This window comes from Furipterus horrens, unplaced genomic scaffold (genome assembly GCF_987537825.1).
Source record: "Furipterus horrens unplaced genomic scaffold, mFurHor1.1.pri manual_scaffold_1, whole genome shotgun sequence".
In the NCBI taxonomy this organism is placed as follows: Eukaryota; Metazoa; Chordata; class Mammalia; order Chiroptera; family Furipteridae; genus Furipterus; species Furipterus horrens.
Window position 1 is genome coordinate 175,138,565 of NW_028327171.1, and position 20,370 is coordinate 175,158,934.

Here is a 20,370-nt window from a genome sequence, read left to right on the forward strand (position 1 = left end):
TAAATAAATGACAACCAATGGAAGGGGTAAAAAGAAAAGTTCACAAGGAAAAGTGGATGTAAAACTAAAACTATAGACTGCTCTGTATTTTTATTTGGATAATATAAAAGATAAAGTGCAGTTTCCTGAAACAAGAAACAATCCATCTCAAAAGATGTCTACATGCCAAAAGAACATGCTGCTCGCATAAATAACAACTATGTAATTTCAGCATTCTCATGAAAGCTACAACTGTTCTACCTCAAGGTAAATATTTTAATGAGCCTGAAAAGTGAATTTTCTTAACACTACCATCAACTTTGCTCCCTCACCACCACCTTCCCAGACGGTAAAAATGCGCCAAATACTGAGTAAGGCAGAAGTAGCAGTTCCTATAAAGCATGAGTGATGGAAGCATCAGACAGAAGCCACGGAGGCAACAAGAAAAAAGAAAATAAAAAAAAAATGTCCTTGGAAGTGCAAGCACTTCTGCAGAACAATTAACTTAATTAACCAGACATCATGAATATTCATAAGGCCGTTAATGTCTCCCACATCTAAACAGATAAATGTGATGTAATGACTTCCTAGTCAAGCATATCTAAAATTCTCATGAAAACTGCACCTACATTTTGGTTCTATGCCCAAAATATCATAGAAATTAACAGTCTCTTGGCAATATTTTATTTTCCTCAAATTAATTGGAAAGCGTGCATTTATTTATGTGAACTCTATAGGAATATATGGTTTGCAGGATCTGTGTGTGGATTAAGCCTTGTTTTACAACGACTGGATTGCTTTTTTTTTTTTAATTTTTATGTCCTCTCAGGCTTTTTTCCCTATCATCTCCCCAACCCACACCCGCACACCCTTTAATCTGAATCTCTCTGTATAGTTCCTTAGCACCAGTTCCCATAGCAACAAACACCATTGCTAATGGCCAAGCAGTTCAAATATAGGCTTCTCCACATCTGATCCATTTGAGTCTGACCATAATTCAGCAGCTTAGTCTGCTGGCTCAGTGTAGTAATTTACTAAACACTATCCCTCTGGGTGTCTCTCTCCAGGAGGCAAATGCTTCAAAGGCAAACTGTCTTCTATGTTCAGATTGGAAACTTCCTGCCTAGCTCTTGTTCTCACAAGTAGGCACAGAGCCTCCATATTAAATACATCCTGCACATGACTTCCTCCCCCTATTTGATGGAATCCATAAACTGGAGATCCTATACAATAGACAGAGTTTGGGCCACAGGCTGTATCTGCTAAACAGTAAGTATTTAATTGGCATTTCTACATATCCACTGCATATAGAAAATGCTTTCAAAATCAGAGAAGTGCATAAAGGCATAATAATGATAAAACTTGATGCTACTCGATTATAAAATCTGAGTTGCATATTTAGAAGATAAACATAGCCACCAGTTTTCCTGGCTAACTATTCACTTTTTGTCAAATGCTTACCTGAGGGGACACCCATCTTTCCACTTTTAATCCTCAGGAGTTAATGAGTGACCTCAGGAGTAATGAAGAAAAACATTGACCTAAGCATAGCCACTGTGCATGGAGGAAAATGCTGATAAGGTTCTACCATTATAGACAGAGCTACTAAAATGGCACAAAAGGTCCAGGTGGCTAGTTCCAAATGCATCATTTTTTTTCTTTCCTTTCTGAGTTGAGGTTATTTTGTTCTCTTCTACTTAAAGACCACCACAGGTTTTTCTCCATATGCCTCACAATTATCAGGGTATATCCAAATAACCTTTTAAGTTCTTATCTGTAGACAGACTTTATACTCTAAAAGAACATCCATGTATCTTTTGTTCTTTGTCAAATGCTACGTATACTGAAATCAACACTAAGTGAATCTGATTATCAAATAGATAAAACATTGATATTTTCAACCATGTGTATTATTTTCTGTTTCCATAGGAAAGAAAAATTATTCCTGCTTTTCTTTAGAGATAATGTGTGATTTTGTTTTTAATGAAAAGAAATAATCACTTTCCTTCGCTATCATTTGTTTCAATAGTAATTCTGGAGAAGTGACCCATATATCATCATAAACTTGCAAAAGATCTTTTCCTCTCTTCTGGATGCCTGTGTGCTCCAGCTGTTCTCCCCACCTCTGACTTTCATGTTCTCCTGCTCCATCCCCTAATCACTAATCCACCTAGAACAGGCTCCCAGTGGGCTGCTCCCTTACTTGGAACTTTCCATTGTTCTCCACTGTTTATCAAATACCACTCAGATGCCTTCCTGTGGCATCCAGGAGCCACCATAGTTTGGGCCTAGTCTGTCACTGTTATTACCCAACAAATGGCCCATTTCCTATTCCTCAGCACTCCAGGGTTTTGTCTTGGTATTTATTACTTCTGCAGGCAAAAACAAACATACAGGCAAACAAAAATACTCATTATAATTTTTTAGGCCATATTCTATCAACCCATTTTTAGACTTAATTCAAGTGTTACTTACTCTGTAACATCATCTTTCACATTCATTCACTTAATTAATGATTGAGTGTTCACTGTGTCACATTCTATTCCATTCTAATTGCTGGAGATACAGCAGTCAGAATAAATCTTTTGGTGTCTCAGGGTTATCTGTTTATATTTTGACTACGAGGATTACCAGATTTTACCTCATAGGACATTTTAAGCAGTTTGACTGGAATAGCTCTGTTTTGAAAGTTCATTATCTAGGACTGTGTGATCATTAGACCTTTACATGGATAGGAAGAATAATAATAATCCCACTTATTGATTGGTCCACTCTGTCTAAAACCTTCTGCATATACCACCCAATTCAACACTACAATAACCTTGTAATGAAGTGATCATTATGTGGATTATCTCCCCTTTATGGATTAGGAAAATGAAACTCAAAGACATTAACTAACTTGTCTACAGCTCACATTTCCTAGTGGAGATGCCAAGCTTGGGCCATTCAGACCCAACATCTATGCATTTAACTCTGTTTCACCGTCTAGATTAGGATGTAAAACAGGGAACAATAGAAAGATAGGAGAGGTTCCATTTAGCAAATTCCTGGCCACTCCCTTGCCTGCTGGAATGACACCGAGGGGGAGCTGTGCACTGACGGGCATCAGGATGCTGTCTGCCTCCATGCCTGCATCCTCCTGGGCTCTCAGAAGCAAAGCCTGGGCTACTTCACTGGCAGAGCCATCTCCCCCAACACAGACGACACTAGAAACAAGACAGTGAGTAAAACAGTGCAGAACTTCAAAACAATTGATAATAATTCATGAGATCTAGACTTCAAAATATGAATCTCGTATATATATTCTATGTGCAGGACTACGACACACCTTCAAACATTTTAGGATGTGTCAGTGGGTGGGAAGACATGAGCAGCGCACTGGCCAAGTTTACTCCACGAAGGTAATACCTGGATGATTTGAAATGGGTAAAGAGGCACTAGAACATATGAGAGGTGAATTTACATCTGGCCTGCATTGTGCTCTATGAATATCCAAAAACATAATATTCCCATTTTGTTTATGTTAATAATAGTGAGGTGCAATTCATTTCACTGATGCAAACAAAAAGTCATAAAAATCCTGCTAATTTTCAATATAGCCCTGAAAAGACAGCAATAACAGTCATGTAAAATATGAAGCTTTAATGTAAGGGACTGCTAATTATCATTAGTATATGTATGTAGTAATTGCAGACCTGAACTAGTTTTCATCTCCTGGACATGACTGCTATTTGGCACTTCTAAAATCAGTGTTACACCCTTTGACCCTAGTTGGTGCTGCTAATCTTTTTTAAGACTTCATAATAAGTAGATAACAGGGGTGTGGAGGTGGGACCCCATTAAAGTAATATGCAAGATATCAGACATTTGTTTCATACTCATTTGTATTTAGAAGATTCAAATTAACCTTAAGCAGCAAAATCACCTAAATCTCCACAAAAGGAATATTTTGCTACTGAAAGCAGGTTTCACAACTCAAGGTCAACAGAGATGGAGCAAGAATGGTTAGAGTCTGTCCAATCGAAAGGAGAGGCACTTCTCAGGCCCCACCATTCACAGCATGTGGGAGGCAGGCCTCCAGGACCACATCTCCTTTGTTTTTCTAGAGAAGCCACAGATTCTGATTTTGGGTTGAGTCTCCTCACTTGTAAATACTAGCATTCTATGTATTTAAAAACTCTATATGCCAAACAAAACAGCCTGCAGGCCACAATCAGCAGGGGTTACTGGCTCCCAAAGCTCCAGAGGCTGGTGAATCCAGAGAGTAAGGGAACTTTTCCACCAACTCCCTCCACCTTGCTCTCAGCCTGAGAGCCCCGGCAGCCCGCTGAGGTTTAGCCCTATGGCTGCATATAGCCTGTGCTATCCAGGTCCATTCTAGTTTGAAGTGGCTCCAGGTTACACAATATGACCCAAGCCATTTGTGGCATGGAGTATTATTTTATTTCTGAACTGATTCCTTGGGTTCACATTGTGACCACTGATTCAGAAAATAGTGATTATATCTACTGAGGACCAATTTTATCTCAGATGATACACTGGCTCTTTTCTATTAAATTCTCAGAATTCTATTATATAAAGTAGGCATTAGCCTCATCTTTATAAATGGGGAAGCCAAGGTTTGATTTGAATCTTATCTGTAAGATCTTGAAGATCTCTATGAGGAAATTTTCAAACAATCTATAAACTTAATTACAATTTCCAAATCCATGCCTGCCATATCCAGGGCCACATAAAGTCAACACACAAAGCATCTAACTTAGTACCAAAGATCTTGACTCTCCCATACAGCAGGGTAATATCTGACCCCTGGAATCCTGCATCCAGTTATAGCGTCACATACCTATTAATGCATGGCTAGAATTAGTAGAGATGGCCTTTCTATGAACATGCTTGCTACAAAAACCTTTAAAATATTATCATAACAACATGCTGTGTTAAGTATTTTGAAACTATAACAAATGACAATTACAAAAACAAAGTAACATTTAATGAATAATTACTATGTACTGGGCACTGTTCTCAGCACTCACCATGTATTAACTCCTTTAATTTGAACAATAACTACGCAATACATATATGTTTACACTCAAGTTACATATTAGGAAACTAAGGCAGTGAAAGATTGAGTAACTATTCCAAGTTCATACCATAGTAAGCTATAGTATGAAGATTTGAAACAAAACAATTTAACCTTGGAGCCTGCACTTTTAATCGATATTATTTTCCATTCCTATACATAAAAACCTAATGAATATAGCCTTATGAGATTTATTATTTTAAAAATCAATTTATCAGTGTAACTAATATTGAATTAAATGAATTAGGAAGGTATATATTTATTTATGTTGATTACTGCTAGAGCATTAAGATCATCTCCAGGTATAGTTACTTGTATACTAGGGAGTATACTTAATACAAATGTAAGAGTCTGGATACTACAAGAAAAGAGGGGAAAATAACAACCTTTTATAATGAGTTATTTTAACCACACTTAAGAGTTACCCTATAACACAGACCTTAGAGTAACTACTATTTTGCATGTGGTATAGCTTATGTTTTTAGAATAAGTACATTTCTTCTTGCCATGGCTCCAAGTAGAATGATTCTGTAGAAAAGTACAACTGGAGGCTAATATCTTTCTTCTCTTTTTAAAAAGTAAAAAGAAAAAATTTAAATGGGTGTTTCTATATTTGTATATCAGCCCATATCATCTTTGTAATGTTTAATATATTATTGAATTTTTTATTTAAACCTTTTTGGAAAAGAGGTAGTTTTCCCTAATCTTAGTGATATAGATATTATAGTCAATATGATAAAATGTCAATGTTAGCCAAATAATGTCTAACTTGTTGTGGGTCTAGTTAATGGTAAAATTAACAAAAGAAGAAAAGTGTGTATTCAATATGTTCAAATAAAAAACACTATGACACACAATAGGAAAATATTAGTGTAATTTTAATTGCCCAAGAGCTATAGATTAGCTTAATCATATTCACTTATACATTCAACTGTTACTGCTTCAAGTCTTTTCTTTCCTTTTGCAAAACTTCCTATTCATGCGCAGTATAAATAGGGGCCAATATAGAAGCTGACATTTCCTAAAATTTTAGCAATGGATCTGGGTGTTGGCTAGAACACACTGGAGTTGCACACCAACTGTCATGAGTACTGATACAGTGTTCCTGCTGGCTTGAGAAAGATGTCACAACGTGTCTTCATAGAAACATTAACTCATTAATCTTGGCAAATAGCATTTGTTAAATAGCACTACCAAATCATTTTTGCTTTACCGAATAATATACATAGAATCTTTCTATGATCCTAACTTCTCAGTGTCTAAAAGCCTTTCGGTGATTTCCTAATCACTCTTTATCAATAGTTCCTCTAGAGTCAGGCAGAGACGCTTCAAGCTCATTCCTGAAGGAGTGATAGCCCCTCTCATCAAAATCCCATAGAATATTAGGGTTACCTTATCCCATCCTTTAGTCTTTTGAATATATTCCTTTTTTAAAAAGTGCTCCTATATAGCCCTGACTGAGTGGCTCAGTTGTTTGGAGCATTGTCTCATACAGCCGAAAGTTGTGTGTTCGAACCCCTGCTGGGTTACATACAGGAGGCAACCGACTGCTCCTCTCTCTCTCTTTCTTTCTCTCTCACTCGTATCAATAAACATCCTCAGGTGAGGAGTGAAAAAAAGTGCTTCTATATAGCCTCTCTGTTCAGGAAGAGGGAACTTGGAAATGTAGGGTATTTCTATTTTCAAACAGTTCCACTTGTTAGAAAGTTGTTCTTTAGAAGTACCTAAAGAAACTACGTTTCCATTGTTCTCCTCATATACATATCTATGCAATTCTAAGCAGAGTGAATTAAAATGACCATTTTATTAAGATCCCAATCACCATACCACTTCCTTCTGAAAAAAAAATGGAACCCAAGGAAATAAATAAGTTATTTAAAGGATCTTAGAAAATACATAACTTTCAATAAAAATTTTATATTATAATAAGTCCTAAATAAATCAGTATGCTAGAGTTTAAAAACAGTTAATTACTGGAATTAATTCATATAATGTTAAGTCAAATTATTTGGTTTAAAAAAAATGTGGGTATTAACTAAAGAATCTATATTTTTTGTTAGATCACACTGCATAATAACAACACCTGTCATGTGAAATAAACAAGAATTAAGTAGGTTCAAGTAAAGAAGAAAATATTATTGTACTGCACTTGAGCAATAGTCTTTCACCACTCTGCAAAGTTCTTCCTGATCCTTGCAAAGTATAATTACCCATGGAACTTATTTATAGATACCACATTTAGCAGAACACTTCACAGTGTTGAAAGGCAAAACCAGGTCTAATACCTATGATATTTGTTATTATTTATATAATCATGGTTTGTTTTTTCTTTGTTTTTTTAAGTTGTTTTAAATTAATTAATTTGTTTGTTTATTTTATCACTCGCGCCCCCAATCGGGGACCTGATGTGCAACCTAGTCACGTGCCCTGACTGGGAATCAAACCAGGGACACTTGGCTCACAGGCAGACGCTCAATCCACTGAGCCACAGCAGCCAGGGCTAATCATGTTTTGAAGCAAGAGCTTATTTGAAATGCAGCCACACTTATATATACTCAGAAGCTTACTATGCAGCATATTAAGGAATGTAGTTAGTGGGCATGATCCCCCCAATTACCTTTCTTAAATTATATCCTTGCAAGGTAATTTCATAAATGTGGCTTATAAGTTAATCTGTCTACCTCTAAGTATGAATCTCCTGCCTCATATTCTCATCTTTAATATTTAGATAATATTGCTATCTAGATTTACTCTTCTATTAAATTACTTTTTAAAAACTCATTTACCAAACTTTTTTACCCACTATTATTTTTTTCTCACCAAAAACTATTAAGCACTTTGAAAAACAACCCTTCTAATGCTCCATTTTGATGAGGTCACTTTCCTCCCTTAAACAGTCAATAGTTCTTTGAGAAGAGTAAAGCCTTTCACTTTGGTTGAAAAACCCAACTGCCCTTCCTGATATTATGAGTCTTTTGTTGTCCCCTTGTACATTACCATGTGGCACAAATAATTCACATACTTGCCACTTTTTAAAACTCTGAAATATCCACCTCTGCAAAAAAATATTCCCTAAAAGAATGTTTTTGTCTTATATATCAGTCTTGCACTTTAACAAATTAATTCATCTAATTTTTAAAAAATGACTATTAAAGTATATGTCACCGCCTTGTTTCTAATGCTTGCATTTCAGTGAACAATTTCTACACACTCCAGCTGTGTATTGTAAGCAACAGTTTCCAATGCCTGCTGTGAATGACACACTTATTACATAGCCACAAGATTAGAGAAAATAATTGAAACCAACATCTTGTATTCATTCTAGGAATAATAAGTTGTTTTTATAAAATACCTTCAATCAATCACAGCCAAATAACTAGTGGGTCACTATTAACAATCTCAATAAGTTTCAAGAGAGTATCAATGCTTTTCTAAAGACTCACAGGGCTAAAGCCAGGAATTCAGGTCTATGGATGTATTGTATGCATCTTAGGTAAGTACAGGCTGGTACACTGGAGTTTCCCAGGACTTATAATTAGGTTTCTCCTTTTACTTTCCTATGCCTGATCTTGAGAAGTGAATGACTGTCATTAATTGAGTATCATTAATTGTTATTACACAGATATGAAAGAAATAGAGCCTAATTGCAGATATTACAAATAGTTAAAAATTATTAAGTCCCAAATATATAGCTAAAAACTAATGAAAACATTTAATAGCATAAGCTATATGACATATATAGATTAATAATATAACCTACCCATCAAATACCTGTAGTTCACATTCCTTTAGCAGCGACAGAGCATGCCCTTCATATTCTGTTACTATTTTAAAAAATAAAAAACAAACAAACACAAAAAGTGAAAGTTTTAAACAGTGATCTATACTTTTTAACTTGGTCTGGCAAAATAATATGAAAAACATATGGTCAGGTCATAAAACAACATTTATTCTTGAATATTTATATTTTAATCATGAGAAAGAGGATTAAGTGTTATTTGCCTGATGTGTTTTATAGCTTTATGTAAAAGAGGGTCATCATATATTTGTTCCAACTTCATAAGTCATTTGGGGATATCCCACACAGAACAGTTGGATAATTTATCTTGGTGCCTGTCCATTTAGTGTTCCCTAAATAAGACACATTTCTTTAAAATCAGAAGCCTAAGAGCAGGAGTATTTTGAAAATAAGGCATATTGGCTGGCACCAAGAAGTCAATGTTAAATCGCTTTGGCAACCTTACTTGAATAAATTAGTCGAAAGGTTAGTGTAAGATTTACATACTAGAAGAATGTGTATCTGGAACTGCTAGACTACAAGGAGGAGGAGTTGGATGTGATAATATGAAGCAAAGCCAACACCACTGATAACAGATCCAATGCCGAGGAGGGTGGCACAGGCCCACCAGAGCAGGAGCCTCTGAGGAAATGAATCTGTCACTCCCTATCGCTGTCTCTCCAGTGATGATGCCCCATGCAGTATTGCAAATGCCAGCAGAGACAGGATAAACTGGCATGCTGCAGATGGCACCAAGCATCCCAGCCACATTTAGCATTTTCTAGGGCAGCTCTGCCAGAAGAGACAGCCCAGCTGCATCCACCCATCAAAGATTTCTGCTGACTGACATAACATTGCAGATGGATTTTTTGTGTAAGAATGTGCATCATTATATGCAAGATTACATTAATCTTTCATGCCTGTCTGTCCCTGGTGCCACCATGGTTCAAGCTTTTCCTACAATGTTTTTAGATATTGCTAAAAAGTATTAGTCTTGGTGTCTAAAAGAATCACTCTGTATCCAGCAGCATTGCACTGTAATTCTCCCATAGCTTATTCAAATGTCATTATGTTCATATGAATAAAACCTCTCTATGGTAAATTCTAATCAGAAGAAGGCTACCTACCAGCTTGGAAATCTTTTGTTACTCAGTTTTTTCAACTTGCCTCGCTTTCTACTGGGTGATACAAGGAATGATTAGAAGCATCTCCAAAGAAGGGAAGGTTTCAGTTAGAGATACAAAGAGCCAACGGGAAAAAATTCAAAGAGGGGAGTTGGTAAAATATAGACACAAGAAGGAGAAAAAGAAGAATAAAGTGACAATAACCTTCACTTTCTTGACAATTCTGTCCAGGGCCAGCCAGGAAGTAAAAATTATCTGGTGGCCGGGCATTCCCATGGGCCCTAAGCTAGTAAAGATCAAGGCTGCATTCAGAGAAGTATCTTGGACCATAATAATAATGAGCATGATAAAGTTTAGCAGTCCTTTGTTAACACAAAGATTGACTGAAGGAGATAGAGTTGCTTGTCACAAATAAGCGAGATCAAGTATAGTTATCTTCTCTGTTTCAAATATCTTAATGACTCTTATACAGAAGATGGGGCACATTTATTTCATTTATTATGTTTTCCCACAAAAGAGACCATTACCTCCAGCAGATAAAAATTACAGGGAGGCATACGCCAGCTCACAAATTCTCCAAGTTGTGCAGTTTATGCTTTGCACAAAGGCACTGGGCCAAAGAGGCAGGTGGGTTTGCAATCCAGCCAGTACACCTACGCAACCTGGTAGGTGATCTGGAGCTGAACTAGCCCAGCAGGACACCTTTTTGTAAGCAGGCACAAAGGAGGTGTCACTTTTCAATCTGCACAAAAACACAGTGACCCTGAATTCAAGATAAGACTGTCCATCAGCATTGTCCATTAATGGCATACACTGACTCAGTCCCAGGGTGTCAAGCGAAGGCTGGGTGCTCATCCTTGAGGAACGTCACAAGCTTGCACTCTACCTGCCACATGGGGAAAACTGAACTGGATGGCCTCCAAAGTTCTTTTCAGTTTGATTCCTCTGCTACCTTGACTGTTTTGCTTTATTAACCTTGGGATTATCCTATGAATCTAGGATCTCTCAAAATTCCTCTTCCCTTTAATAGTCTACTTCCTAAAGTTTTCTCTTTCTTGGCAGGAGGAGAAAGAAATGATATCCTATGCCAGCATGGGCTTACCACTCATGCTTTTCTTTGATTCTTATACCAAGTTTTTTTGGAAAATAATTCAGTTCTTTTCAGTTTCTTCCAGGAGTTTTTCTGAACCTTTATGAAATAATAATGCATTGGTGGTGGGGGATGCAACATTAGTTCATACAGTTCTAAAGATGCTGATGTATATTCAGACATCGTTGGGGTTTTAGCACAAGCAAAATGAAAGGAGTAGGTATATTTGTATTAATGTGATGAGATGTCTAAAAGAAATTCATATAAAAATTACTTTATAATGAATATATCTAGCTATAATTTTTTAAATCCTGACTCATATATATAACACTATCTTCTAATGAACCAATCATTGTATAGAATTTATTATGTAATTCAAGTTGTATTTCGGCTCAGCAATGTATTCAAGATACATTGAAGCAACAGTCACACTGGACATGCAGAAAATATATGTTCTTTCCGCTTTACTCTTTAAGATGATTTTTCTTTCAAATGAAGTGTGGATTGAATCTTACCGTTACATAATTGTATGAAACTGAAACGTACAGCACTGTGACATTTCTATAGCACTTTATAATACAAAAGGCAGTTTCAAATATATTACCTTATTCAAAGTATAAAACTATGCTGTGAGAACAGGCAGGAGGATTCAAAAACTTTCCAAGTATCCATGTGTTTATTCAGTTTTTCACACAAAATACAAAACATTTTTATATGAATATTTAGCAAATATATATACTGAAAATGTTTCTATAAGCAAAAGCTGCAATTTTATAATTTTGCCTGTAGGAGGAGTGTTAGGCAACTAATAATCAGCCATTCTGCACAAATATGTAAACTCTAAATTTGTTTTATGTAATATTCTAATTTTATTTTAATCAAACTAAATAATATCCAATAACATTTACAAATTTAGGGGAGAAAGGAGTCCTAGAATGTAATCTTTGTCTCTCCAATACAATTGTTTGAAGAAGGAAGCCACATTTCTACCAAGGGCCCTGCCTTGGGTCAGGCTTCTGTAACAGTTTCCATTCCTCTCAGCTGTCTCTCTTCCTGTCTGCTCTCTATTCTGCTGGCAAAATCCTTTCTGCTAAACCAGATTATAACATTACAATAAAATATTTATACCAATTCCGGATCAATGCCTGATGAGTGCAGCATAAAGATCCATCCGTCACCTGAACACAAACTTTCTCTAGTGTACATCGCTGGGAGAGAAGCCCATTTGCCCTTTTTTCCTCCCTACTAGAACCCGGATTCAGTTCAGATATTCTCAGCTTTCAGGAACGGGGGTACCACCTTCAGCTCATGGGAAGGTTGTGGATAGTTAAGAGAGTGATTGCTCCAGGTTGGACATACACACTTTATGTCAAACTAAAAGGAAGAAATTTTAATCCTTGTACAAGATTAAAGCATGTTGGATCTCTCACATATGTATTTAGTGAAATCTCACCCTACTAGATTTCAATATAGAAAAATCCAATCTACTAGTAACCATTTTATGATGATGGAAAAGACTATATTTAAGATGAAGTCAAAACTAGAGGCAGAGCAAAAGGCAGGTCAAGATATTATGGATACAATACACACACACCCTACACGTATGTGCCTGCTAGCTTGCTTTTCTTCCCTCACTTTTCTTCTCTGCACGTGCTCAGAAAACCATTATTTGCCTCCTCTGATACTCCAAAACTGCCCAGTTCAAATACTTTGAGTCTTCTGATAGAAATTAGCGTCACCCTTTTAGACATCATAGCTCTTTTAAGTTATCCCAATTATATACTTTTAAATATCTATGAGTCCCTAATAAACTACAGGTCATTCGAGAACAGGTAGTATCCAAGCACGTTGGATCTCTCACATAGGTATTTATTCAGTTTGTATTCTGCATAGTGTTTAAATTTAATACAGATCATTCAACAAGAGCTTCATGAACTGCATATATATAGTAATATCCACATAAAACTAGATATTAAATCAAAACAAGATGAAACAAAAACAAAGTAATTGAATTTGCCAATAAGTTTATTCCACTTTTAATTGTCTCGTCCTAATATGAATTTCAAACTTGTCCTTCTGCCAATCTTTGAACATCTTCAGTAGGAAGGAATGATAGAACTGAACTCTTTCTTTTTCTTATAAATCACCTGAGCCAAAACTGCAAAGATGAAAGGTTAACTCCTACACTACGATTTTATTTTAATTCAGAAATTCCTCTTGTGTTTTTTATGGTAGTTTCTCTTGAACTTCCCTTGTAGTAGTAGGTAGATGCCTTTTCAAGTGGCTAACATTCCCACAATGATTGCCTTTTCTTTTATTTTTAGAAACTTCCTTGTACCCCAATTCATGAATACATGAGGTGTGGGCTTCATTAACCTTAGCAATATTGCAAAACCCCTCTCCTGTGGTTACAGCTGAGCAAAGCCCAGTCGCTCTGGATCCCAACTTCAGGAATTTATAATTATGACTAGGAAATCCCAAGCGCACTCTGACCTTGTCTCCTGAGCAAGTTTATTACTCAGTACTCTTTATAAATTAAAGTATGCTATAAATTTACACTCTATGTTAACAAAGCTACATAGAGATTAAACCATAAAAATTTAGGTATGGTTAGCAATAGCATCAACCCTCCTTCTCAGTCCACCTCCTTGTGGGAAAAATAATCTTGTCTCAAGAAAACAAAGAAATTTGATTACCAAATTCAGAAAGTTGAAAATGATTTTACTAATTTTCTTTCTAGTAACTTCAGAAGTAGCAAATTTCTGTTTTCCTGGGCATAAATCTAAGCACCATTCTTATTTTAGAAAATGGATTTAAGTTTCTGGCCTCTCTAAATTCATCTAAAATAAGCAGTTCAGTGCTTAGTTTTGACCTAACCAGCAGGGGTCAGAGTCAGAACAAAAACCACCTAATGAAGCATTCCATGGAAAGACATCCAACATGTGAGCAAAAATCAACTGCTTGCTAAACTGCAGAAATAACATGTAAGTAGCAAAGATGTCAATGGGATACTGAAAAGTGTGTCACTCTCTTTAAAATGATATTTAATAATTTTTAAAGTCTGGAAAACATTCTAAAGAGAAAATAATATTTTAATAAAAAACATCACAAAAAAAAACCATAATTAAATTTATAATCCAGAAGCTGGCTGCAGTAGAGGTTATAGAAACACTTAAAACAGCATTTTAGGTGTTACAAGTAGTGTCCTAAATTTATATTAAGAACAAGTTCAGGTTATTTTGCTTCCTTAAGTGTAATTTTTTTTAATGGCAAAATTATAGTCTGGAAATGACTTACTCGTTACATCGGTCTTTATTCCTGCAATCTTCAACAGTGGTTCAACCTTCTCATAATAGACCTGTGTGGCTTCTTTTTTGTGGCTTTGGGGGTTAAGGAGTATTTTTAATGACTTTGGTCTGTTTGAAAAACCTAAGAGGCAAGCATAAAGACAAAGTTATGGTCTCTATCAGCAGTTTTTTATTCCTTTTAAAACCATATACTAAGTCCAATTAGAATGTTCTATATCTATTTAAATAGTATGTGTTATTTTTATTAGAAATTCTTAATTTTCCTAAAAATGGCATCAGATTTAAACATTTACATTTCCTAGTAGTGAAATAGGAATATCCCTCTTAACATAAATTATAAGTTACAACGAAGCATTTACCTTATGGAGAAAGATGTGAATGAAAGAAACTTTGCGAATATTAGGCAACGTTTTTATATATTTACCAAATCATAAATGATATATCAAATGTTCCCTTAGCTTTTGTTTCTGGGGTAAAAAGCAATGGACTGTAATTAGTAAAAAAGCCTGTTTCCTCTCTTTGGATAAGAAGGCTCATGATCGGAACTGGGCATTCTGGTGACCTCAGGGCTACCCAGGCCTGACGTACGGGATGGAGGAGAGCACACAGGGCTGGGTCAGGGCCAGCAGCCAGAGCAATGCATGTTGGGAGCTAAAAAAGGGGTTTAGGTCAAAATTCAAGCCTGACAAGGGGCCAGGGGAGAAAGGACTCTTCCCTGGGGAACCTGGATAGCAACCCCTCTCAGCAGGGATTTGATGATAGTGCTGCCTCACAGTTGGGACTGAGATTTGATACTACAATTTTCTGGGCTCATAAGATGTTTATTACTTAGAACCCAGTTGGAGCAGGTGCAAAGCAAATTTTCTGTTGTTAGGAAGGGGCCGGAAGGACAGAGGAGCCAAAAAAAAAGCTGACAACCCATTCATGCTAAGTTGCTCTCACACGGCCAGGAATCAACATTAAAAGTGTAGTTACATCTGTTTTTAATAAAATCATTACTAAAGCCAAATGAAAAATGTTCACTACACCAAACTCAGCTTTTTGTGCCTGAAGTAGGGACTTTTCATTTCTCATCTTATTTGATATAATAAAATCTTTCCATAGTACGTATTGTCTTGAGTTCAGAGGGAGTTGGGATGAGGAATGAAAATGATCTTGCTGAACTCCTTGCATGCTCTGTAATCGCCCCTGGGGTCCCCTTTTTGGTAAGAGCCCTCTGTCAGTCTCATGATCACCCAATTCTGAAACCTCAAAGGCATGGACAATCCCTTCCTTCCTTTTCAGTACCCCATTCAAATGCATGCGGAGGTTCATGAGATGGTAACTATTTCCTTCCACTCTTTCTGTCCCTCCTGGCCGTCGCCCTCTGGCTCAGTGTTCCCAGGGCCAATCACAGGAACATCAGTGTTCTCCTTCCACCCCAGCTCTCACCAGCCCTGTTATGTTCAAAAGCTGCCATGGCTCGTTGCTGCGCACAGAGCAAGCCCATGCCCTCAAAATGATATACAGAGCCCTCCCTATACAAACTCCTATTTATGTCTCTCCTTCTCTCACACTTACTAAGAAACATTTATTGAGCATTTCTGCTGAGTGCTGGGAGGAGGGGCAAAGCAATAAGATTTGGTCCATGCTTTAAAGGAGGAAGACCTACCCACAATAGAAGCAGCACAAGACAGAATGGGCCAGTTAACACAGAGTCACATCTGCCACGGGAGGTACGAGAGCAGAGTGGGTAATTCCTATCAGGGATCTGGGAAAGGCTTCCTGAAGAAGGGAGGACCTGACTGGGGTTCTTGGCTCACGCTGCTTTCACTACCTACAATGCCCTCCTTTCTCACCCCTCACCTTCTCCCTTAGCAAAAGAGCAGAGGTGGGGCAATGGAGGAAATTCAAGCAGGGAAGCCAGCATGGCAAATGCTCAAAGCTCAGTCAGTGCAGAAGTGCTTCTGTTCCATTTCAGCTTCTGCATCATGCGCTGGATCCACGCATTTGCCAAATACCAGGTATTCCAGGCCTGCCTTTATTCAGATAGCTTTTCCTTTCCACTCCACCTTATCACCATTCCTCTAAAAGTTCTACCACTTTTTCAAAGCTCACTTCAGATACCACTTTCTCATTGAAGCCCTTCCCAATCACCAACAGAATTCATCTCTCTGGCTTCTTACTCCCACTTTTCTGTGTCTCTATTAACTATTTTTAAGACCACTTATGCAAAACACTCTGATGAAACTCCCACTACCTCATTTCAGGACTCCCACTGGCCAAACCTGGACAATACAAAATGGAATGAAGACAGTAATATTTCCTACTGAAGGGCAGAAGGGAAATGATGTCTTATAGTAGAATGACAACTAATAAATATGGGAGAACTTACAGAGTAAGAAAAATAACTATTTTCAACCATCATAATAACAATGATTCAGACAAGAATCAGAAATGGATGCTAAAACCATCAGTGACAGGTGGGGACCTAAATATTTACTTATTCTTAAACACTGTCCCTCTTTATTGTTCTCATTACACAGGGTAAAAAATGTCCCCACTTACAGTCAAGAAATTTAATAGACATCACCTTAGTCAAGTGATCAAAATTAACAACACCCTTAATGGTGCAAAGAGATACATGTGCCTCATGACATGCAACACACAGCCCCGAGAAGGACACACCGCCATGTCTGTGGTGCTGCTGCCCGAAGTGCGCAGTGTGGATCTGACATGATAAAACACTCAGACAAACATGAACTGAGGAGCCCTCTTAAAATAAAACTGCATTAAACTCTTTTTTAAAAAACCTCTAAGCCAAGAAAGACAAAGAAAGGCAGAGCACTTATTACAAATTAAAGGAGGTTAAAGTGATGATAACTAAATGTAATGTGTGATTCTGAATCAGGTATAAAAATTTTAAATTAATTAATTAAAAAAAAAAAACCTGCCCTAAAGAACAGAACTGCTGCCCTTTAACCAGGAGGAATAAGCACATAAATCCAGGGCTCACTTTAATTGAAAACATGATAAGGATAAAAAACTTGTTCTAAACCCCACAGTCCAAGTGTCAAATTAAATATTGAATTAAGTTTGCCATACCTGGTAAATTTAACAAAAGGCCCTGCTTCATTTCTCAAGCAGGGGCAGTCCCAGAAAAGAAGGTATCTAAGCACCAAATGGAGATCCCCCAAATGTTATCCTAAAAACAACTTGTGTTTCTCCCTTTACCTCCATCATGACCGTGGGAGAACAGAAATGTGTGGAAATGAGAAAGTCATTGGGTCTTGTGAGGATAAGCACACTGTACTTGAAAGCTTGTAGCTTTTAAACATATTTATATAAAAGTGCATACTCTCTGTCCCATCTAACCTTTGTGAAATAATCCCCTAAATAAGGCAGGAAAGGGGATAACATTATTGTTCAACAATTTTCCAAAAAGATTTAAACAATATAATTTTATTCTTAAGATTCAGTTAGCAATAAGCCTTAGCTAACTATAGCAATAAAACTAAATAAATTAATCAGAGTATTCCATTCCTTAGGTATTCTGGTAAATTGAGGTCTTTTAAACAAAAGCTAATTTTTCTCCAGACCATGTATTTTTTTCTCATTTCTAATTTCCTCTTGGGTGTACTTAATATGATCATTATGAAGCTATAGTCTAAGTGTATATAAATCAGGTAGTGATTTGATACCAATTTAGAGATCAGATGGGATTTCTATGAGTAAAGTAGAATTTTTAAACATGTTCTGAATTAGGTGGAATAAAAATATGTAATTTGAAAGTTTCCAATCGTCTGTCCACTCATGCTCCCTCCTCATCACCTCTCTGCTCTGTTCAGGTCCTTGAATTCACTATATTACCTCTACCACAATGCCCTTGCACCTGCCCACCTACAATTTCTGCCACCACAGCCACTTTGCCCAATTAACCTCTACTCTTTGTCAACATTTCCTTGGGAAATCACACCATGGCCTCCTTAGCTTTGTGACTGTGATTGGGTTATTTCCCTGTTATTTGTTTTTACAGGTCCATGCACTCCCCAATCTTGATACTTGCAACGTTGTAATTTTATATCTATTTATTAGTTGTTCTCCCATATTGGACTGGAAACTTTCTGGGGTTTTTCTCCATATTCTATCTCTTTAGTGAAAGGCACATAATAGATGACCAAATATTTGATGACTGAATAAAAGGGTAGTGTTAACCTCAGGCCAACAGAAAACAATGACATCCATTCATTATCCACACACGCAAAAAACAAACAAACAAAAAACTGCACGCCTGTTATTTGTCAGGCAGACTACCAGAAGCTGAGGCTCTGTCAGTGAACAAAAAAAAAAAACCTCTGCCCTCATGAATTTTCAGGCCAATGGTGGGACACAGAAATGAACAAGAGAATTCAGAGTATGCCAAGTAGTAACTTCTAAGGATAAAAATGAAGCTCTATAATGGAAATGAGGGAAGGCAAAGGCAGAAGTGACTTGCTGGCTGGGAAGGCAAATGCAGAAGTGACTTGCTGGCCAGGAAAGAGCAGATCACCCAGAACCTTGTGGGTGTTTGTGGCTGTGGCTTTTGTTCTGAGTGAGAGAGAAGCATGGAGAATCTTGAGCGTGCAGCAACATAACCTGCGTGTTAAAAGGATCCTCTAGTTACTGCGTGAGAAGTAGACGCAGTGAGGGCAAACACTACAAAGTAAGAACAACTGGATATTCTGGGTGGGAAATAATTGTGCTTGGACTGGGGAAAATAGCAATTTATAAAATGTGGTTACGGAGATCTGACAGGAAGTGTTTACTTTTGAGATATGGCTTGTGAAAGAATGGTCAAAGAGCAGTCAAATGTGTGGCTGGATGAAAGGAGAGTGAGGACATATGAGGTGTGAGGGCTAGTGAAAAAGTGGCAGAGTCTAAATCTGTGGTCTCAGTGAAGTTGAGGGATTTTAGAAGTTGGGGGAGTAGAACAGGTGAGCTAGGAAGACAGGGGCAGTGGCCACATGGAGGGTGAGATGCTTGAAACTGAGACTAAGTTACAGCTAATCATAACAAGATTTGATGACCTTCCCCATTCATCAGAATTACCTGAAGGGCTTTTTAAGTGCAGATTTCTGGGTCCCATTCCCAGAGTTTTGGACTCAGTAGTCTGGGCTGAGGTCTGAGAATTCACTTTTATAACAAATTCCCAGGTGATGCTGATGATGCTGGTCTGGGGACCCACTTTGAGAATCACTGATCAAGAAATATGATAATAGGAGGAGATGGGTAAAGTGAAGTCCAGGTCAAGATCTTTGAAGAAGAAGAGGTCAAAAATCAAGAAAAATTCTACAAAACTCACAGAGTTATGACTGCAGTAGTGCTGAAAGGAGTGACATGGGATAGGAACTAAAGTCTTCAGATCTGGGAGAACACAGTAGTTTATACAGGACTAAACAAGTGGTGGAACTGGTGGTGTCTGATGGTAAAAGTTTTTAAGAGAGTATACTGAGAAAATGGTCCCCAAATAGCAGTGAGCTGCGAGGAAGACACCAGAATGCTGACAACACCTCTAGGACCAGCAATATGAAATGTATGGCAAAGAAAATAGCCAACACTTGAGAGGACTGCCTACCTGACAAATAATCCCATCTTTTTCATGAGCCAATGTCAAAATAAAGGTGAGGGATGCAATGCTGTAGCTTAAATACATGAACTTCAATGAATGATCCTTGATTGAACACTTGGTTGGTACAAATCATCTATAAAAGACATTTTGGAAAACATGGGGATAATTTCAATATGGACCAGGTATTAGATGATAATAAGCAACTATTTTTCATAACGACATTTTATTATTTGTAAATTGTCTGTTTTTAAACATACGCTGAACTATTTCTAGGAGAAATGTCATGATATCTAAAATTTACTATAAAACACATTGACAAAATAAAATGTTTGAAGCAAATATGGGAAGATGTTAAGAACTGTAGAATCTAGGTGGTGGAAATATAGGTGCCCATTGTAATATTTTTTATATGTTTGATTTTTTT

At 37.1% G+C, this 20,370-nt stretch overlaps 1 protein-coding gene across 1 annotated transcript in view; it reads right to left on the bottom strand.

Annotated features, from left to right (window-relative positions):
* Positions 1 to 20,370, bottom strand: part of CERKL (CERK like autophagy regulator) — a 101,418-nt gene that overhangs the window by 15,924 nt on the left and 65,124 nt on the right. The window contains exons 3-5 of the mRNA XM_090281291.1: positions 14,349 to 14,480; positions 8,820 to 8,883; positions 3,043 to 3,185 (exon numbers count right to left, since the gene is read on the bottom strand). Coding sequence (XP_090137417.1) covers positions 3,043 to 3,185; positions 8,820 to 8,883; positions 14,349 to 14,480 — 339 coding nt within the window. The remainder of the gene's footprint in view (positions 1 to 3,042; positions 3,186 to 8,819; positions 8,884 to 14,348; positions 14,481 to 20,370) is intronic.